General features: G+C 39.1%; 2 protein-coding genes across 2 annotated transcripts; both read right to left on the bottom strand.

The window, feature by feature from the left end:
• Nucleotides 1–680: 680 nt before the first annotated feature.
• Nucleotides 681–6,021, bottom strand: ca4c (carbonic anhydrase IV c; the record flags this gene model as incomplete). The annotated part of the gene is made up of 8 exons (XM_080040919.1): nucleotides 681–866; nucleotides 1,288–1,451; nucleotides 1,848–1,914; nucleotides 2,014–2,106; nucleotides 2,344–2,489; nucleotides 2,600–2,764; nucleotides 3,057–3,104; nucleotides 5,967–6,021. The coding sequence occupies 8 exons, from the start codon at nucleotides 6,019–6,021 to the stop codon at nucleotides 681–683; spliced, it is 924 nt and encodes a 307-aa protein (XP_079897045.1).
• Nucleotides 6,022–6,924: 903 nt separating this feature from the next.
• LOC307260730 (aldehyde dehydrogenase family 3 member A2-like) lies at nucleotides 6,925–20,820 on the bottom strand. The gene is made up of 11 exons (XM_080041028.1): nucleotides 20,702–20,820; nucleotides 19,467–19,629; nucleotides 18,780–19,011; nucleotides 12,640–12,725; nucleotides 11,319–11,527; nucleotides 10,702–10,819; nucleotides 10,313–10,454; nucleotides 9,638–9,804; nucleotides 9,422–9,521; nucleotides 8,358–8,596; nucleotides 6,925–7,858 (listed from the first exon to the last, which is right to left on the bottom strand). Exons 2-11 carry the CDS (start codon nucleotides 19,626–19,628, stop codon nucleotides 7,844–7,846), a joined length of 1,470 nt encoding a protein of 489 aa, XP_079897154.1. The 5' UTR covers nucleotide 19,629; nucleotides 20,702–20,820; the 3' UTR covers nucleotides 6,925–7,843.
• Nucleotides 20,821–23,185: the final 2,365 nt, after the last annotated feature.

Below are 23,185 nucleotides of genomic sequence, written 5' to 3' on the forward strand. Positions count from 1 at the left end.
TGTCATTGAACAAAACATTTAAGAAAATAATAATAATTAGAGTTAATATAAAGCCAAAGCTAGCGAATAGAAAGTATTGACACCTAATGGGAACAAAAATAAGGAAAGCCCTGCGGAGGTAAAGATCCCCACTATTTTAAGTGTCTAGTTAAGAAATCATTATCAGTAGTTTATTCATAAACAAAGGTATGAGACAAATTGAAATAGTGACCTGATGATGGTGCTACATTAACAGTAAAAGGATCTGGAAAGTTATCGCAATTCATCCAAAGGGGAACATGAAAGTGCGTAGCAAACCATTAAGCAGCTGTTGAGCTATTTCACTTAAAACCACTATTGTGAACCTTATGGAGAAAAAGTCAGGGGATCACCGATGTAAGAGGGGTTTTTAAATAAATGTCTGTTAAAAAATTGTCATAGCATTCCAACCAATTGCGAATGTTTCTTACCGGTGCTCACTTCACAGTTGCAAGAAAATAACAAAAAAAAAGGAAAATAACCTTTACTTTGCATAAGTAATTATTTCACCATCTCACCAATATTTAAAAGTGTAGTTTACATTTGGTTTTAATGAGTATACATAATTAACAGTTTGTTGTGGTCACTGTCATACAGGTTAAAGTTGTCTTTATACATACAGTAGCTGTTGTCACTTAAATCATTTATTCTCACATGCTCAGTCAGTGTATCAGACACGTCCCGAGCACAGCTGTTAAAACACAGAACCACAGGTGTGTGACACTGGTCAGTGCTGCACTGGCCTTGGACCGGTACACCACTCTGCCGTCCAGAGGCTGCGTAGGTCTGAAGATGTCGGTCATGGGCTGCCCCGTCCAGAACAGACACTGCTGAGCTATTGCATCCAGCTGGAGTTGGGATGGGGAGAATAAAAAGTAGTTGTGGAGCTGAAGGGATGTTTATACGGGAAGGAAAATGTTGTGCAAATGAATCCTGAACATACTTGTTGATTGTAAGTTATGTCAAGTTAAGTCATGTTTATTTGTATTGGCCAATATCACATTACAGGCCCCAATGGGCTTCAGAAACCCACATTAGGTGTTGAAGTGGGCAAACCATTTCAAGGCATTACAAGTGAAAAATACAGTAATGATGACAAAAAACAATTTGTGAATTTTAAAAAAATAGTAATTTGATGAATAATTGAAAGAACTTCTAAAGGCTCGATAGTATCTGTATTGTGTTTAATTTCTTGTGGAAATGTAACCAGATAAAGTAGTTTGTCACTAGTGTATGTTGCACCTGAGGCATCAGTCTGTAGTTGCTTACCTGTCGACTGCTGATGGACAGGGTCCTGTGAAACAACGTCCAAGCAACGGCCTGTTCACATCCTGGAGTTGTCATGGAGCCCACGTAGCGGTAGTAACTGTGGAGCTCCTTTGCTGACGGGATAATGTCACTCAGTCGGAGGTTTGGGATCACAGTGCTGCTGCCTGAGCACAGACAGAAGGGAGGAGAAGTGTTTTGGAAGCAAAATTAGGATTTGGTCCAGTTGTACAATAGACAAAAAAAAACGCAATTTCATTTAAAGTCTAAATGACTATGAGAAACTTTCTGTTTTTGTGGATTCTAGCACCCCCATTTAATATGGTAATAATGGCAATATGACGATAATAAAGCAAAGCAGGCTTTTCATGTCTCCCATGCGAATCATTTATTCAAAGCAATTGAATTATTTTCAAAGGCATTTATAATACATATATAAAAATAGCACTTTTTCCACTGATGGTCTCATTTGATGCATGTCAATTATAAGCATTAGAGGACAAATTAGACCGTTTCATGAACATTTAAAAGTTCCTTGTAGCCTCTTGTTACCGAGCTAATACCATTGTTTGGGACTCGGCTCAAAGCAGATATTACTTTGTCCAAATGAGGGTGATCATCTGTTGTTTCCTGTGGGGATGACACACACAAAATTATGGACGATTTAATCACTTTTGTTTTCATTAAGAATGCAGATGTATGAAGATGATTACATCTTTGATGTATTACCTCAAACAGGAAGGCAAGCAGAGCTATTCCTGCCATGTCATGTTGTGCCTCTGCCAGAGAGCGGTAAGGCTCCTTGATGTGGACTACATGCAGCTGGAAATCCAAAACAAACATCAAAGAGTTACAGTACAGTGGAGTGCATTTTATACAGTGCAAAGTTTGACACAAACATCTGCACTCTGATTATAGTTGTGTGGGTAAATTAGTTAAGAAAGATTTCAATATAAATACAATCATTGTGTAAAAGCCAACAATTATGACCTAAATGTTTTCCAGCTCAAAACTTTGCTCCAATAGTAACAAATAAAATATTGGTCCTGTGTGACGTACCTCCATAGGGAACCTCTCTCCATCAATGGTGTGCTCTGATCCTGGTCTCCCGTTGCCTCCCCAGTGGAAGTGAAGCTTGGCAGCTCTGTAGTGACCGGGCAGAGCTCCCCCACTCAGTCCCACTGACTGCGGCAGAACAAAGTGAGCTACAGGAAACAGAGATGGTTTCTAACTATTTTAACAAACCAGAGTGTTTAGTATCTGGCACACATTTTAGCCTTGATGTAAGAGAACAAAAAACTGTGCTTTTTGTTACCAGAGTGTCCCCTGTTTTCCACAGTGATGTTGACTTTGTTGGTGTGACCGCTGAAGTCGAAGGGTGGCAGGGCGCTGTTCACGTGCACTTTGCTGGTGACAATGTTAATTGGTGATTGGCGAAGTCCTCCACAGCTGGGAAACTCAGCTGCCCAGCGGCTAGGGTCTAAACAACACCAACAGCATAGCAACGACATCATCACATTTTCTGTCTTGCACAGAACCGGAGAACTCGTTGGTTCAACCTACTGATCTCCTTGGGTGGAAGCAGAAGCATGACCTTATGGGCTGGATGGGACTGCATATATGAAGTTCTTCTCAAACATAGTAAACATAAAGAGCCATTTGTTTATTCACCCCCTTTGTAGTGGAAGATTGCTAGTAGAACTACTGGTAACCCCACTGGGAATAAATGTATAGAGTGCTTTCCGGTTGTTAGTTTCTCCAACTGGTCTTACCTCTGCATGTGTCATCACAGGAGTACTGGCTCTGGTAACACCACTGAGCTGGAGAGGGAGTACAGCACACAGGTCAGACAAATACACATAGTACATACTGGCTGAGGAAAACAAAATGGCTTTCTCCAGTTAATAAATAAGGCTTTATTATTCTTAAGTCACACTCTATTAGCCACAGTGCTTTTTATTTCTCAGTCAGCAGTCGTAGTAGCTGATCTGCCAATATGTCACACACACACACACACACACACACACACACACACACACACACACACACACACACACACAAAAGGATAATTATTAATTATCACATAACTAATCCTGTCCTTCAGCTGCCCTGTTTGTGCTCAGTCATTAGTTAAAAATAAATTATCTAATGGCACCTTTATATAAACCAAACATCACAAAATGGTCAGCAATGACAAATGAATGGTTCACACAACACACTCAGTGACCCCTGGATCAGCTGTTAGCAGTCACAGTGCTGAAATGAATGATAATGGAATTAAGCAGTTTCCACACAGTACCACTTTGACCATTTGGGGTTAAACAGGAATCACACTGACTAATTTAGCAGAGTACTAACATAATATCCAGTTAACTAGCTAGAAAGCTTCTGAGGTGAGAAAAGGCCAAACCCCCCTAAAATTATGACATGTCCATTGGTTGGATTCAGTAAAAGCTATAAATGTAAAATCTGTTTTGATTTCTGCATTTTTTGGCGCACTGTTAGAAGCAAACAAATAAACAAAGAAAAAATGGTCTAGGTTTGAGAAAGCAATGGGTGACACAAACACCAAAACTTTTCTGATTTGCAAAACAGCAAATGCATGAAATTGCACTTTCACAATAAAAGAAACACACTTTCTTTTAACACGGTGCATCAAGGGAATCAAGTTAAACTAAGACGTTGTTTCCATTAACAGGTGATATGATATGATAAAACTTTGCACATTATTCAATTCGTAGTCACAATAGCAATACATTTCTCTTCAACGGGAGAAATGTGCACTTGTGGCACCATGCAAACTGTGTGATGTTGTTTTGAACATCAACAGTGAACAGAACAGAAATCATTAGAAGATGGCAGTAAAACTGATATTCTTATCGAAGCTTAATATGCAGGCCTCCGACTGATTTACACTGTTAAAATAGGCACAGTGACATAGAGCTGGCAGTTTTGATCACATTACCTGTTAATCAATTACATTTACTTGTTATACAATGTCACCAAATAAATTACTTCAAGTGAAAGCCATTTTTGATTTCTAAACTAAACACAGTGAGATGCAGCCTAGATAAAGGGATAGAGGACGATTTTGCTGAGTTGTTGCGCGGTTGCGAATACACTGATTACATTCAGTATCAAGTGGATCACCGGCTCAGAAAACCTTTATCCCACTTCTTAACTGCCTCTGCTGCACAGATGCATTAAACATGTCTGTCTAAAAGGGGCTGATTAGGTCATCTGGGGTTGTGCTGTGGTTGTGTATTGTATTGCTGATGTGAAAGGAAAACTTTGGTGTCTGACTCCTCGGTGGGAATGAAGAGGAGCCCTATAGAGAACCTTTTAGCTAATTTAGGAACACAGATTAACCCCGCTGCCTCCCACAATGCCGTTCTTTGAAAGGGGACAACAGTTCTCACCATCTGGGAACAATGCACAGGTTGAAGGTTGGCTTTAGTCCACCTGGCATCGTACACCGCAAAACTGAGCACGGCAGGAAAGTCAAACCTGACGGGAATCAATTGTAAAGCTATATCTGCTTTCTTTCCCCTTTTTTTAACTTTTTATTTCCTTTCCACATGACATGTTATTTTCGAATCAATCAGCATCATGGAGAAAAGCATTGATCAGTCAATCAGGGCTTTGTGTCCTTTTTAGCCTTTAAACGGCTTTGAAAGTCCTCCTCTTACAAAGAATATGTTAATGTTGTCATGAGAAAGTAGAGTGACATTAGTCAATTAATAGATAAGTTTACTAAAAGAAAATGAATCTACTGGCATTTTGACAATCAATGAAAAATGATAAATATTTGACAGTACCAGCTTCTAAAATGAGATAATAGGCTCCTTTTCTTTGACTTACACAGTAATCTTTTTACAAAAATCTGAGTTTTGAAATCAAACATCATATGACATTAACTCAAGCTGTATACCTTTTTTCACTTGTATTCACAGGTGTTTTCCCTGTTTTCTGATGTTTTATAGAGCAAAACTTGATAGTAATTTGTAATAAAAGTAGTGGTTCCCTTGTAGTCAACCAAACACTTTGTTTGATTTGAATTATCTTGGAAAAATTAAATTATCCAGTACTTGACATGAAAAAAAATTATTATTTTATTATTATTATTAATAATGTTTTTTTTTTCTTTATTTTTTTAAAATACTTTATTCATAGATTTTTTGAAAATATGCATACAAACATCAACAACATACCCCCCACATCTCCCACCCCATGGACCCCTAGCGAGAGAAAAAAAAACCAATAACAACGACCAGACATCATTATGACAGCACGTGAAAATAAATAAAACGATTTTAGAGGCTTAGTCAAAGTTGGAACCACTCAACAATCAGGCAGTCATTAATAATGCTTTTTAAACATTTATAGTGAGCCCTCTCTCGTCCAAGGTTAATAATCCCTGCCTTCAATTAGGTTATCTAGTTGGGAAAGTCTTTTTTTATGTAGCTATCTTAATGAAATCCTGCTACAACTCTTCCGTGTATTTTAAGAAACATGATACTTTTAACGTTAAGTTGAAAAGAGGAATTTTCAAATTCAAGCTCCAACATTAATAGAATCTGAAGGGGAGGTTTCGTACACAAATTAGTCCTAGTACTTTTTATTGCGTGTGTGTGTGTGTGTGTGTGTGTGTGTGTGTGTGTGTGTGTGTGTGTGGGTCCTACCTGAGCATCGAGAGAGGATAGAAAGCAAAGTCAGGAGGTAGACAGAAAAATCCATGATGAGCACAGAGACCAGTGAAGATCCTGACAGACTAAGTTTCAGTTGCCTTCACATAATGAATCTGAAGCAGCGTCTGTGGGTGGGAGGGAGACGGTCATGAGTAGGACCAAAGGTGTGTGTGTGTGTGTGTGTGTGTGTGTGTGTGTGTGTGCGCGCAAAGTCACTTTGAGCAAATACAATTTGTTGTCAGGTGTCTGAACAAGGCAAGATGGACACCTGGTGGCAAAATCCAATACTGTGGCATTATTCAAAGTTACTTTCCTCTGTGTTTTACCTCAAATGTAAATATAATACCCTAAATATAATAACACAGATAATGTAACAAAATGCTGAGCCCAAAACGTAACAACTTTTAGCCCATAATTTAACAATTTATTAAATATTGGGTCAGTTATTACAGTATGGTAGCAAGCTAAATATTTTTCTCCTAATATTGTAATGATTTCATTACATTACAGCATGAGTCAATCATTTATGGATTAAAGGGCTAATTGCCTGCCCAAAATATAATAAATTGTTAAATTATGGGAACAATTGTATGTATACATTTTTGGTTCAGCATATTGTTACATTCTTGACCAATTATTAGATTTTTTATTTTTTTTATTTTAAATAGATTTCGAGTCTTTGTTACATTTTGGGTTGTTGTTACATTTTGGGCTTACATGCCTCCTTCACCAGACTGAAAGCTGTGTTAGTATATACCCTAAAAATACATGAAAGTCTTGATGAGGATTTAATTTAATAGTCTCACTGTAAGCCATGGAAGTGGTCATTTATTTGTCACCCACACTAAAGGAGAGGCCACGATTAGCTGAAGGTGAGAAAAACAACACCAAATACATAATAATGAAAACAAAAAAATAATCACATCACAAGCTACATACTGTACATGTAGAAATATATTTATTAGAATATTAATCCAATATAGAAGTACATGTATATTATTAACAATTCATTATAAATCCCTTAAAATTTTATGGCGTGCTTCAAAAAAGAAAGTAAAAACTACTGTTGTTTAAAGATTAGAAAACCGGAATTTGTTACAGGAATATGAAATAAAAACAAATGCCACATGATGCCTTTTGATTCTGACAGGCTGAGGAAGGTCTCAGAAAGTATCAAAGAAAGACTGACAGATATATTGTTCTCATATTCATCATCAGCGCGCAGACTCACACACTGAACACATAACAAACCTACACTGAACAGAAATGATCAAGTTCCTTCGGGCTGAACATCAAGTTAATTAACGGCTTATCTGTAAGTGAAATGGCAAGGACACAACATGAACTGTAGGTCATTCCTACACAATAAAAACACTAACTTAGCTTTGTCTGCTTTGATTGCAAGCAAATTTGCTAAACGTTCATATCACAGTAAAATGAAAAAGAATTTCATTATAGTGTAAGTCCTACAGCAGCATTACACATTATGTTACTTCATTTAAAAGTATTTATTTGCAGAATCACAGCATTATAATATGTATTTTAAAGTGTATCTAATAAATATTTGGCATTAAGTATGCAAACCTGATCTAAGAGGTTAAAAATGGAACGTAGTAAGCGCAGTACATGGGAATAAATAACTACCTTCACGAAATAAGACACTTGCTACAGTGAGCTTCTGCCACTGTGATTGAAATGTAATATGGACCAAGGCACCATCCTCAACATTTCCTATATTACTGTGGGGATTTATACAGAAATCTGTTGATTAAATTGTGTGAAATTCATTCTGTCCTCTACTTCACTCTGGTCTGCTCTACTTGGAGTCCAGGAAACAACAGGCTTGTTGTCTGGTGGGCGGCTGGGTGTCTTCATTGGAGATAATTCTAAAGAAGAAAACAAAAGCAGTTAGCAGTTATTCATTTTTCATCAATTTCTTTCTTCTGCATTCCCACTACTTGCAAAAATAACTGAAAAGTATCTCGCTGGTGCCCCCTGGTGTTGCTGTAGTGCATGGGTCGCTGATTATAGTGACGTGCACAATTCAACTGCAGAGGGCTGTAACGCATATAGACAGTTGTTGGTGGATAGGTGGCATATTCATAATAAAAAAAGAAAAGGAAAAACACTTCAAATCTGTACTCAAGTACTTGAGTAAATGTCCTTGGTTAAATTCCACCACTGAAATTAAACCTTTTGCACAAAAAGCACAAGTAGCTGACTACTGCAATTTGAAGGTTCCCAGTATGTAATGTCCCAACTTTGTATCATGGTAGTAGACATCTTGAAACAGATGCTACAGAGAGAGGTCATTGTCTTTTCCTCAAGCTTTGCAACACCATGTCATGTTTTGTGCTTCTTCTTCTCCCTCCGTCTGTAACTCACCTGCAGAACAACAGCAGCTGCCACAACCAGGACGGCTAAGAGAGCCATCCTCCCCATCCAGCCGAAGTCCACGTGCTTCAAGATGAAGAAGCGCGCCCAGCCCAGCTTCTTTGCTGTGTGAGGCGGGTAGCGCATGCTGTTCACCCCCTCCATGTTCAGCTGTTTGATGAGACATCCGCGCAGGTGGCTCAGCTGGTCAAAGCTGTACTTGCCATGGTAGCAACCCATTCCACTGTTTCCTGCACATGAAAACAGAGGTTTTTTTTTATTTATTTTTTTTAAAGATATTTTTTGGGGCATTTTTATGCTTTATTGATAGTGCAGAGACACAGAGGTGAAATGGGGCAGAGAGGGGAGTGACATGCAGAGAACGACCGCGGGCGGGAATCGAACCCGAGTCTGCTGCTGGGCCCGGCCCGGGAGGGAGACGCCTTACCAACTGAGCTAAAGGCGCCCCCAGAGGGAGGTTTGTTTGAATGTACTGTATGAACACATACTGGCCTTTGGTGTAATGGCTTTCCATCAACCATCAGTCGAGTCTCTTTTGTAAATCTGTACAGTTAAAATTAAGTTAATTCCTTAAGACAACTGAGGACGACCAAAATGCTCATTTAAGTATAGGATGACTTAAAAGAACATTTTCAATCCTTAAAACACCCCTGCCCTACATTATGCAACTGGCCTTAAAAAGTATTTACTTTGCATGCAGTATACATACAATTTTACATAGTGTTTCATCATAATATTACGCCTTGAGCTTTGACCCTCTTGCTTATTTATCAGGCACAGTGCAAAAATGGTGGTGCTCTCTCAGCAGCTCAGTCATTGTGACGTAAAGTCCACTGTGTAGAGGATTGTGGATCTGATTAGACATAAAAGCTTGCTGGCTGGCAAAGTGCAAAATGCAACCAGATGTAGCAGGACATCCGGTTATTTTTGGCCTACTGAATTTGACACCATGTAGTGGGACATCCTAAATCTAAAAGCATGTAAGTATGGGTGCTGAAACTCATATCTTATTTACAGTACCATCTCCGCAAAGAACTGCCCTTGTGTGTACTCACCCACTCCTCCGAAAGGCAGAGCGTTGACGGAAAAGTGCACTAGACAGTCGTTGGCCAGCAGCCCTCCGCTCGAGGTCTCGTCTATCATTCTCTGTATCACCTTTAGAGAGAATAGCGAAGTTATGTCCCTAAGTCTAAATCTATACACGCAGAAATCTGCATCAGTGAACTGCTTTGCTGTGGGTCCTAATGTGTGCAATGCATCCTGTGAGATACCTTTTTATCTGATGTGAAGACGTAGAGGGCCAGAGGTTTCTCTCCCTTATTGATGATCTTGATTGCTTGGTCCAGACCGCTGACCGGCATGATGGGGAGGAGGGGTCCGAATATCTCCTCCTGCATCACCTTCGACTCTGGCTTCACGTCCCGCAGAATCGTTGGGGCTAAACACAATGCAGAAACACTATTCATCAAATACATGTTATTATAGTTTGTTTTTCATGACTTAAAGGTGCATTATGCAACTTTTTGGTGTGTCAGAGAAGTGAACATTTTCTAAGGTTTATTCTCATAACTGAATAAACAAACTTTACTCACAGGAACTTTGGATTCCAGGAACACTGTTTGAAGTTAGAAGGATTCCTGAGATGTTACTCTTTCACTGTTGTTGTTTACAGCATCAGGGCCCACAGTTTGGTTTACAAACATATTGCAGTCTTACTTTTGGTTCCAGGAGCCTCAAAATAATTTTGTTTCGATTTATGATGATAGAATAATTCAATACTGAGAATTACATGTGGAGAAAATATGTTTTGTAAACTAACTACAGGCTCTAAAAATGTAAATAAATTCCCCTCACCTGAAACTACATAGTGCACCTTTAACCATTGAACAATTGCCTGAATGAGAAAAAGGTCCCAAATGATTTTCATGTGAAGAGAGTAATAATACCGATGTAGCAGTCTGACTCGTCGTTGTCTCCTCCTTCAGCGACGGTGCTGTCTTCCACCATGGTCATTATCCTCTTGAAGTGGCGCTGGTTGATGACACGTCCGTAGTCAGGGCAGGTCTTTGGGTTGTCCGTGTAAAATTCCTGCCAGACGAAACAAACGTATAACTAAACAAATACTCATCGTAAAATCCAGTCAACCAAATCAATAGATGAAATAGTTTCCCAAGATCTGTGATTGTTTTTGTATTTAAACAAGTTTTCTTTTTTTATACAAGTTTTACCTCCACAATAACATGAAGATCAGAATCACCTTTAAAGTTTACAATGGAATACATGTATTGTTACTTTAAAAAAAAAAGAAGAAGAAGCGTTTTCAGGTCTTCCGTACCTTAATGCACTTCTTGACCTCCTCAATGACCCGGTCCTGGATGCTGGGCTCACAAAGGATGTAGTCTGGGGCGATGCAGGTCTGGCCACAGTTAGTGTACTTTCCCCAGGTCACACGCCTACAGGGTTGGACGAGTTAACAAGAGTGTCTTAGGAATGAACAGCTTGAAGGAATACTTCACCCATACGGAACCAGCGTTCTATGATTATAAAATAACTATTATAATATAATGAATGAGGTTTTTCTTCCCTCAGTCTTCCCTTAGTCTTCCCTTGGCCCAGATGTCCTGTTAATCCTAGCCCTTACTGTGATGTCACAGTAAGGAAAATGTAGGGTTAGACAGTGAGACCATAAAACACTCTTTCTGCCTTTTCTCAGGCTAAGATGATCCGATTTATTTATTTTTTGCACATTTATACTAAATAGGATCTCCGAGTTCAATACACATTCATATTCCAACCGGTGAAGTAGGCCTTTAAGTAAAAAATAGAGACTGGACGAAGAATGAAAATACTATAAAAAAAACATATTATTTCCTCAAGAAAAAAATGTATATAAAAAGCATTAAGAAAATAACCATTAACCCAAACTACAGTATATTGAATCATGATCCTGACCTGCAGGCTATGCTTATGTCACAGTTCTTGTCAATGTAGCAGGGGCTCTTGCCGCCCAGCTCCAGGGTGACGGGGGTCAGGTGTTTGGCTGCTGCCTCCATGATCAGTTTGCCCACCATGCTGTTGCCCGTGTAGAAGATGTGATCAAACCTCTGACGCAGCAGCTCCTGGGTCTCCGGCACTCCTCCAGTCACAACAGGGTAAAGCTCCTGAAACACACGGTTGAGACACACATGCAGTGAGCACAAAGCAGCAAGCTAATATAGGCTAATATTTGTAGCCTGTGGGCAAGTTTAATGAAGTCTTGATATACCGTACGTACACGTTTAATTATAATTTACCTTTGTTCTTATTGGGCTTCAAATAATAAATATGGTAGCACAATGTGTTGCAAACACTTGTACTTTAGTTATGAGCATTTGTATGCATTGTTGTACCATTTAAAGTGTATTCTACAGTAGTAAAGGTAAACAGTGTTTGTCTGGTAACGTGTCAATACAAATGGAGCATGCAAGAAAAGGCCAAGTATAGTAATGTAGACTTTAAACAATTCAACAAACAGTTTAAAACCTGTTTTTCTTTTTAGAGAGAAAATAATCCTGAAAAACAAACCCATTAAAATTAGCTTTGTTGGTGTAGATACAACACTCCCTAACTTGTCACTGAATCAGTTAGAACAACAGTAGCCTAACTACTAAGTCAAAGTAAGAGGCCTTTAACAAATGAAAGCTAGCTCGTAAGGCTAACTTTAACCAAAACCAAAGCTAAGTATATAGTTGTTATCTGTTAATAAAATATCCACTGATGAAGTGACATTTAGGTAATTCCAAATAAATAACAAAAAACCAACACCTAACATAATTTATGATGAGGAAGAAAAAAGCACTGCTAACAGTAGTATTGTATGTGAGTTGGTCATAAAGCTACCGTTAAGTCACACACTTACATTTATCAAGTTGGTTTTAACATAGATATAAACTGTTCTCTGATGGCTAAAAACTTAGCTAAACACAGAAACACTTGATTTATATTAGCTATGGACTTTGAATTATGATCAACCTAAAGTAGATGTTTTTAAACAAGTTAAAGTTTATCTGAACATTCCATGAATATTATCCAAAACAGAGTTCAGTAAAATATCCAGCCTACATAAGAATTAAAACCTTTCATCATGGTCATGGACTTTGCTGTCCCATCTGAAAACTTTAAAACATGTTCACAGATCCTCTCTGGTCACCTCTCTCTCCCTCTGCCTGGCAGTATCGTCTGCTTGCTTAATTTCTTACATACTGTACATATGATGTGGATGTTAAGTGCTTACTTTGTCAATGTAAAGTGGCAGCAGTTGCTCCATGACCTTTGCAGTGTGAACACAGACCTCAGAGGGCTTCACCACCGCTGCATTACCTGGACAGGTGAAAGATAAAAGCAGCAGATATTTTATGATAGAAAGACATGATCGCTAGATATTGAAATTTGTATAATTAGGTTGCAAATATGTTTTAAAAATGTGCATTTTCTATAATGAAAAAAATATATACTTTAAAGCTCCCATATTATACACTTTTCGGTTCTATTATACACCATGGGCCGGTTTCCCAAAGCCTTCGTAGAGCCTTCTTAACGCTACGTCATTCGTAACCCCTACGTAGAGTTCCTACTTAACATTTCGCCTGTTTCCCGAAACGTTCTTTGCTACGAATCTCTTTCGTACGTCCTACGTTGGTAAGGTTGGTCTGGAGCGCCCGCAGAGCCTTCTTAGCTCTACCGTAGGGATGTTTCAGCTCTCATTTGTGTCATTTAACTAATAAATCTGACTGTATTTCATATCAAACGGACACAGCGATGACTGTATTAAATAACAAACTGTTAAAAACGATAACTGTATATAGCGTACATATCACATTTAAAGTAAGCTATATATGTTAGCAGAATACCATTCACTCTGATTCACAAAGTTTAAAAAGTGATTTTAAAACTAGCCTACATAGTCATCTAACTGACTTGACAATCAGCATTAACTGATTGGATGCGATGTCCGTCAATATGAAAATAGGCTACTTTATATGTGATACACTACAGCCTACAGTCGGATCGTTTGTATCAGTTTGATATTTAATACAGTCATCGCTGTGTCCCTTTGATATGAAATACAGTCAGATTTATAAGTTTAATGACAAGTGAAGTCCCTGCGATCGCTGTGGCATCGCCAGAGATAGGCTTGGCTACTACAGACCCCCACATTTCCTTCCGTAAGCACCATGCGTAAAACGGACACGAGTGACATCCCTGTTGCGCATGGAACTGCCACAAGTCATTCATGAAGAAAATAATTGCTGGAAACAATCTTAATCTCCTCCGCTGTTTCTATATTTTTCTATAGCCTAGGCTACCTTTTTTAAATCAGTAGGCCTATAGGCTATGGTAATACGTTCGACCAAGGTTAACACTAGAACCATCGCATTGTGTTCCACACACTGCGGAGCTGTCAGCTGAGCCGGCTCAGCTGACAGCTCCGCAGTGTGCGTCGGATTCTCCGCCTCAAAACATGTAAACGTGTGAAAAAATTAATGAATAATCAATTAAAGCTTACCTTAAAATAAGTGTGCCATGTTACTGTTTATTGTATTTAGGATTTTAGCTCATTTGGACGCTGTTTGGGCCGTCTGTTTTTATTGATATAGGCCATTGGCGATATTCTACTTTCAGTTTCCTTACTGACCCACCACGAAACGTGATTATTGTTCTTAAAGATACTTAGATTATAAAGCAAGAGGTGTTAAATAAATGTTTCGGCTTAGAAGGATTTCTAGTAATCTTTTATTCGCAAAGACTTGTCATGCAGCTTCGCATGAAATAAGCAGGAAATGGAAAATCGAACTCTGAGCCATCGATTTCAGCACTGGACAGCGCCGTGTACGAGCCACGTAGGGACTGTTTCTTAAGAAGACTCCTAAGAGACCGTTCGGGAACCACGACTACAGAGGTAAACAACTTTGGTAAGTCATAACGTAGGAGTCTTCGTAGCGCGCTAAGAGATGACGTTATCGGGAAACCGGACCATATCATTATTATTTATTTATTTATTTAATTATTTCAGGACAATGCACATTGATAAACATAGTCATTCCAACATATAAATGTGCCAGATTGTAGCCCAGGGGCTAATTTCCATCTTTTGTCCATAGGCAGGTGGATGTTACAGTAAAAGCAATACAAAAGATATACAATAAATACATAACATGAAAAGGTTCTATAAAAAGCAAGGACAAACATAAGTATTAGTTAAAAAGGAAATACAATTCAATAGAAAGTGGGCCGATACAGTGCAGTGTTATATGTGGTTACATGTTTGGTTATCAGTAAGCCATGTCTTTATTTTGCGCTTAAAAGAGGCCAGTGTGGGACATGCCCTTATAGTTGGAGGTAGTGTGTTCCATAATGCAGTACCGGTAACGGAAAGGGTGTTATGGCTAAAAGCAGTTTTCCTGAAAGGAATCTCACAGTCCCTGTTTGCAACAGCTCTGGTGATCCGAGTCTGTTTGTACCTAATAAACTCTAGCAGTGGTGGTGGCGCCAGGCCATGTAGTACTTTGTAAATTAAGCATACACAGGAGAATTTACAGAAATTATCGAAACTCAGTAAATTATATTTCTCTAAGATGTTACAATGATGGTAAGAGAAAGGTTTTTTATCTAGAGTTTTAAGTGCCTTTTTGTACAGAAGCTTAACTGGTTTTAAGATAGTAGAACCCGACATGGACCAGCTGGTGATGCAGTAGTTCTGGTGAGAAAGTATCATGGAATGCAGAAACATCATAGCAGCTGCATCTGACAGACATCCTCTGATTTGCTTGAAATTACAAAGATTGAATTACATTTTTTGGGATATCATTTTAACATGTTTTTTGAAAGTAAGTCTGGAGTCTATAATCACGCCTAAGTATTTAAACTCATTGACAACTTCCAACTCTTCTGTGCCCAGGAACACCCCAGAATGAGAACGCATAGTAGACTGTTGCTTCGACAGGTATAAACACACAGTTTTTTTTGCATTTAAGATGAGACATGATCTGTTGAGCCATGTTTGTATATGTGTAAGGGCTGATGAGAGAACACGTGCTGCCTCCTCAGGATTTTTTGCTTTAGTGAAAATTACAGTGTCGTCGGCATAAAGCTGGACATCAACATCCAAACAGTATTCAGGTAAATCCTTAATATACAGTGAAAATAGAATGGGCCCCAGTATGGACCCTTGGGGGACTCCTACTGGACAACTCATGTAAGCAGAACTGGCCCCGCCCACCACAGTGCATTGTTCTCTGTGGGACAAGTATGACTGGAACCAGTTAATAGCTTGAGCAGAAAAATTTAAGAGACAATTTAGATAGGAGCACCTTGTGATTGACGGTGTCGAAGGCTCTTTTTAAATCTAAGAATACGGCACCAACACATCCATTTTTATCAAGCTGACATTTAATTTTTTCCATAAACATGGCCAATGCAGTCTCGGTAGAGTGGTGTGGCCGAAACCCGAACTGCATGGGATGTAGAGGTGTTTGACTAGTACTGAGAAATTCAATTATCTGTTTAGTAACCCATTTTTCAATTATTTTGGAAGTTATAGGTAGAATACTGATTGGTCTATAATTATTCATGTCAGATTTGTCCCCCGCTTTAAATACAGGGGTAACCGAGGCCAATTTCCATGCCTTAGGGACAATGGATTTTTTTATAGATAAATTAACCAGATGCATGATCGTAGCTGCTAAAGTCACCTTATGTGATTTAATAAAGCTACTATCAAGCCCATACATATCCTTGGCTTTAGAGTTGTTCAGGGTTGTAATGATTTCAATAACTTCTGGCTCTGTGATTTCTTGGATATCAAATTTGGGATGAGCATTGTCAGTTAAAGTGGGAAGCTGCTGATCAGAACCCTCAGAAAATGTGAATTGTTTCACCAAGTCATGTATGGATTTAATGAAAAAGGAATTAAACTCTTGTGCCAGAGCCACAGGATCACTCACCAATTGATTATTAATTTTTAATTCCAAGCCTGTAATTTCCTGCTTGTTTTGTTTCCCTGTTAATTTATTTATGTTCTGCCATATTTTTTTACTGTTACCTCTAGCGTTTTCGATAATTTGGATAAAGAAATTTGCTTTAGCCTTGCGTAATTCAGACTTTACTTTATTTCTGGCTCCTGTGAAGTTGAGTCTGTCTATGTAAAGTCCATATTTAATAGATTTTCTGAGCAACTGATCCCTATGCTTCATTAGTTTTAAACAGGCAGAGTTAAGCCAGGGGAGAGACTTGTTTCTCCCATGGCGCCCTCTCCTGGAGAAAGAGAGGATTACTTCTTTGACTTTTAAGAGAAATAAGTCACTGCCAGCCTCTGCTGGTCTTAGTGGTCCCTAATACGTTTTTCTTTAATTGTTTGCTGAAAAAAACTTTCAGATAATTTATTGTACTATGCTGATGTTCAGCTAATCTCACAATGGCCTATTTTTTAAAAAGAGCTGCAGCTCCCCTCGTAAATATACAATCTTTGAGCTGCCCCCGCCCCCTGTCCGGAAGCGAAGCCAGATACGCCTCGCCCTCTGTCTGTCAGGGCCGTGGACCAATAAGAAATAGGGGTGTGGGCTGCACAGTGGAAGCTTCTGGCTTTCCAGTTTGTGAGGTCAGAAAAGGGGAAAATTCTGACTGGAGTATATTGGGGGGAGGGGTGGGGGTTTCAGAAAGGGGGAGAGTGAGAACAGGAGAGATTGTTATTTTTTTTATATTTTGGCAGTCTCTAGGCACACCGTGGACCCATGGATATGTTAGAACACATTTAAAAAGTGCATTTAGCATAATATGTGACCTTTAATGGGAAATATTTGCCTTTTATGATAAGCTACTTCAGTTGTCAAGACAAATATGGGTAAATCAAACATTCAATGATTTCTGTTATGTCAATCATACATTAGCCAATACTAATATGACTGTCTGTGTAAGATCTGATAAAGCTGGAGCAAAGGTTAAAGTACAAGCTAAGCAAACACTACAGTACACTGCAGTACAATGGCTACAGCCTGACATGACTCAGTTAGTTTATTAAAATCCCCCAGACGTCAGTGTTTGAGTCGAACTAACTAACTAACTAACTAGGCGTTTTCCAAATGGAATGCAAAACAAGCTGTCTACCTGAATCAGCTCTCGTAGCACTACATATGTATATATATAATATGCAGAGTTACATACAAAAGATTCAAGCAGCTAAAGAATGAGACAAAGGCAAACACTCCACAGTAAGGTTTGCATCACAATGTGATCAGGGAATAACCACAACACTTGATTTAGGACCTCTATACAACAACACCTTAGGGCTTTTGAGACCAAAATGAATTATTCAAGACTTCGATCATTATCTCGGAAGGTGAGTGATTCACTCAGGTAGACCTTGTTCTTTGAGAAATCCTTGATAAGAACAATTCACAAAGTTGAAAAACATGTATGTTCAAATGTGCAAACAACAAAATGCAAACGTGGGGATTCATCAAAAATGCACGGTCACCATCATGTGACAGATAAATGCACATGTCAGAGAAACCTATTTTAATTTTGTATTCATAGTCTCATGCTTATCTTATAACTCTCATGACTGTGGCATAGAGTTCACAGTGTGAACTTTGATCCACTTATCACAGAGTGTAAAGCATGTTGGGTAATTCCTGGATAAAAAGGGAACTGGAGTGGTTATAATCACAAGACGAGGCAACTGAATAGGATTTAAAAAGGGGGAAAAGAACAAGATAACTAACGATTAAAAATTCCTCCAGAAATGAAAAATTAGTTGTTTCTGCATTTCTGTTGTACTTGATAAGCAGTTCAGTATGAGCTTTGAGAGGGTTCTAAGTGTGTGATATTGTGCACAACATGCAGTCATACGTCTTTTTTGGTCCCTTTATACCATTTTGCTTGACGGCATGTGTGGGCAGAAGGCATAAATCTTGCATCTCGTTTCTTTCAAAATTATTCTGTGAAAACAGATAGAGAAATGAACGCTGACCTTGTTACGTCACACACATGCAGACAAGCACACACATGCAGACAAGCACACACACACACACGCACACGCACACACACACACACACACACACACACACACACACACACACACACACACACACACACACACACACACACACACACACACACTGCCCTTTCATCCCCATTCCAACACACACCCCACCCCACCCACACACGTTGACTTGAAATAGCCTTACTTCATTTCCTGGAGACTAAACGTAACCTTTACCCTAACCTTGACCACTGACACAAAATTTCACCAACTGAGGACATGGCTTTTGTCCCCAATCACGCAAGCTGTCCACCATCAAACGGTGTGACAAAGTGTGTGTCCCTGAAAGTAACTTAAGTCAGAAACACACAGACACACACACAATGCTACAGTACCAGCAGCGATGGCTCCAACGAGTGGCTGTATGGTGACAGCCCAGGGGTAATTCCAGGCCCCGATGATAAGCACTACTCCCAGGGGCTCTGGCTTGATGTAGACAGTGTCAGAGATGGTGAGCAGGTTCTTCTCCACGGGCCGAGGGGCTGCCCACTCCTTCAGTTTCCTGATGGCCAGGCTGATCTCCCCCTCCAGACCCAGGGTCTCATACAGCTGAGTCCCCACCTCGCTCTAGGGACAAGGACAATGGCACATGTTTGTTTTTTTACTGTACGTTTTGATTATAAACCCTCTTTGCAAAGACGAGAGAGTTGAGACCAGTTCCTTTGTGGATAACATTTTTTAGAAACCACCTTTTTTTCATTGATATTCGTATCTTTCCTTTGTTTTACTACTGTTGTTTATATACCATGCCACTTACTTTTTGGGTGATACTTTTTTGTTCACATGATTTATTTTTTCTAGTTCTTTAGTTCTTATATTTGATATAAAATGCCTTTATGTGTGTAAATTGAACCAGACTTTGTGTAACTTTGATAAGAATGAGAGCTAATAGCTTGTACCTAATTTGCACAAACTAAGAACTGAGGCTGATTCGCTTTAAACCCAGTTTCCCAGTTTAGTCTGAAAACAGAACCTGACTAAGGATTGTTTTGTACTGCGATGTAGAGCCGCTCCTGACTCACCTTATTGAGGTCTTTCTTAACGGCATCAGAAATGTCTTTCTCTCTCTCAATGAATAACCGCTGTAGATTTTGCAGCTGGCGGATCCGGTGCTCCAGAGGTTTGGACCGACCCGTTTCAAAGGCTCTCCTGGCACGAGCCACCGCCTGCTGCTCCTGAGACATCCTGGGACAAAATCAAAAAGACAGATAGTTTTAGTATGCTGTTCTGTCTGTAGCCCTAGTTAAGCATAATGTGTTGTTGTTTTGCAGGAGAAATTCTTTATTGCCAAAAACACACTTCATGATTGGTTTGGATTTCTCCAGCATTAGAATATGCGTCTGTCACTGTTTTGTTTTCCTCTCCAAGGTACACACTGCACACTACAGTTTAATTATGCCAAGTGATGGATGGCTCAAGGCTTTTGGCCACAGCCAAATACAGTAATTAAAACAGTGTTATACCGCACCTGTGGTGGTTTTACAAGTTTCACAAAGCAAACCCCTTCAAATCTTCAAATTGAGAAATATTCAGCAAAGGAACCAATAGTGAAACAATCAGTTCAATACAAAACAATGATACTTAACTGCAACCACAGCAGTAGAACCCTGCTCTTACATCAATGCATGAGTTATAATAATCTAATGACATAATGGTTGAATATGCCCAGTGCAGGACCTTTACCTGAAATAGAGGGTTTTTACACTGTGGAACTAGTAGCATACTTTAGCTTAAGAACGGTATGCTGTGGATAACTTACGTATTCCACTATTGCAAGAACATGAGTGTTATGTGTAATAACAGCATTTAGATGCTGTGTAACTGTCTGCGTTGACGACGGGATAATGCGTTGTAACAAGAAACCTCCATTAGAAATACTTAGATATTCAGAGGGTGAGAGTTGAGGGCGCAGTAAAAGTAGCCTATAGCCTACATACAGTTTAACAAACATAACAATGATATCCGGCACTCCTCCGTGTGATAGCGGACCTCTGCAGCATACCTTGTAACTTTCACTCGTCTACTGTTATTCAACGTCGCACTATTCTGTCACGCATGTGCGTTGTAAGGCTATTATTGTTAGCCTACATACAGGGCTATTTTATCTTCAAACTTAATGTATATCAGTTCGTCTTGCAACCTCTTGGCAGCCCCATTGGTCGACGTCCGTCTGTCTCTCTATGTCCGTCTGCCTGTTGAAGGACCTCCGTCACTATGCAGGGAAAACACTGCGCACTAGCTTTGCTTTAATTCCTACCTGGATCGTTTCAGCTACGAGTATTTTCCTCTTGATCCCTCTGAGGCTTTACGTTGAGACAGCCGTGTAGTGAGAGGAGCCGGGTAGTGGTACACAGCTCTCCCTGGCCGAGAAGTCCCTCCCCCGCAGGGCGGGACTCACCGCAGCGGGGGTTATGACAGCTGGGCCGAAGCTTCAGTCCATAAACATATCAACAAATATCACAACGAATTGTAGTGAAATCTTGAAAACACATTCGTGTGATCCCCACAAAGTCCCCTGACATTTCCTCCAGCGCCACCATGAGGTGGACATGTTTGCCCATGTCTAGTTCAAATGGATGCCATGACATTACATTTAGATATTTATCAAATTTGATACATCAGGCATTTTTGACATTTTATTGACCACAGCAATGTATTTTAGAAACAAAAACAAATATTGTTTTACCATTTGAATTTGTTTGGTAATTTATTTCCAAAAATTTACCTTTTTACAACCTTTTGAAATTACATTTCCGTCTTTAGTTAATCTGATTAAATAACTAAAACAGTATTTTTGGCATTGTGGTAGCCTATAGGCATAACGCAAATGTCAGGGATGTCAGATACATTATTTGGCTACACATGTTTTCAAAACAATTTCACTGCTAAATTAAGTACAAAATACTGTAAAAAATCCATGAAATTTCAGAAATTCATGAATCAAATATTATACAGTAGGTAGCCTATATATGATAATATGTAAGGTTGCAGGAACCTATAACCTTTGACCCCAAATGTAATCAGCTCATCTTTGAGTCAAAGTCAACATTTATGCAAACTTCTTGCAAATTTATGCTAAGCATTCTTGAGACATTCATTCATGAGTCATGAGGTCACAGTGACCTTGACCTTTGACCTATGAACTCCAAAATTTAACCAGTTCATTCTTGAATTAGAGTGGTGGACATTTGTGCAAAGTTTGAAGAAAATTCCTTAAAGTATTCATGAGATATTGTGCTCACAATACACATGGTGTCAGTGACCTTGGCTTTTGACCTCCACAATGTTATCAGTTTATCTCCTTAAGTGCAAAGTTTGAAGAAAATCACTAAAAGCATTTTTGAGATATTGCTCATAAGAATGGAAGGGACGTATAGACGTACAGAAAAACGAGTGGCTGAGGACATATAACCCGAAAACATACTGCCTCCGGCCCTCGGCTAACGTGGGCACGGAGGCATAAATATAGCAAAACCAATGACATTCCCATCAGCATCAGTAGTACGATGTATTGATAGTTATTTTTGCAAATGTATATCAGCAAACACGCTGGCCTAAATGTTGAACATTGTAAGCATTGTACCTTATTATTGACATTAGCATTTAGCTGTGTCAATAGCACTGCTTAGTGCCCAGATAGACAAAGCTGGTAGCATGGCACAACCTGGACCTATTTTAAAAGTACATTAAGAATATGAAAAGTCGCTCTGGTACATGTTTTGAGAGGTTTTACGCAGGTATTATCCTGCAGGACTTCTTTTTAAAAGGGTCAAAAATCAGCAAACATAAAGAACAGTGGAATTAAAGGTTCAGGAATTTTTTCAGCGAAAGGGCTTTGTGGTAAAAAGAATTAGCCTATCACCATACCATGTGTCATGTTAGATAATACAGTTACACATAAATGTGTTTTTCATTGCACAATAGTTTTAAAAAATAAGAAAATGTTTTAGTAATATGTCAGTTATTGAAAGTAGCAACAATTCAATTTAAGAAGTAGATTTTAATAATATCTTCATCTGTTGTGGATGGATCCGTCTTTTCATCAAATGCCAGCAGTCGCACCTGAGCCTTACATCTCAGCAGCATGTGATTCTCCCTAACACAAGGATCCAGTCTGATTTTCCTGGAAATCCTGAAATTATGTTCTTGTTCAGGAGTGACATCCCGTCATTCATGCAGCCGCATCCAAGTCCCAGAGGAAGTGCTGCTCCAATCCAAGATAAATAAAACTCCAGTCATGTCAAGAGCAGTTAACATATTCATTTTATAGGGATTTGTCTTCACAGGGACAAGAACACAGAGTTGACCGGTACAACGTTATAGCTTAAAGTTCGGTGCACATGTAGATGGGCCTTTATGCAAACACACACAGCTCAACAGACCAATTCAAACATAACAGCAATAGAAATGTGACTCTACTCTCCTTCCTGAGAAATAGTCAGTAATAAGCTAGTCGGAGTCAGAACTCTTTATGACCTCCAAGGTTTTAATACTATGTATTAATCAAATGTTTGATTATGCTATCTAACTTCAGTCTTATTCAAATGTAATTTGTCTGTTTTAGTGGGACCTTCTGTGTAGTGAATCAATTTGATTGAACAAACAGTGACCAAGCTACCGTGCACACTACTTTCATCAAAAGTCAAGCTTATAAGTCCCACCGGCCTGCTATTGATTGCTGTAACTGCTGCTGACAAAATATTTCGGTTTCTTTTCCTCAACATTCCCTCTTAGCCGTAAT

The sequence above is a fragment of the Ammodytes marinus genome, assembly GCF_949987685.1.
Source record: "Ammodytes marinus genome assembly, chromosome: 14".
Lineage (NCBI taxonomy): Eukaryota > Metazoa > Chordata > Actinopteri > Uranoscopiformes > Ammodytidae > Ammodytes > Ammodytes marinus.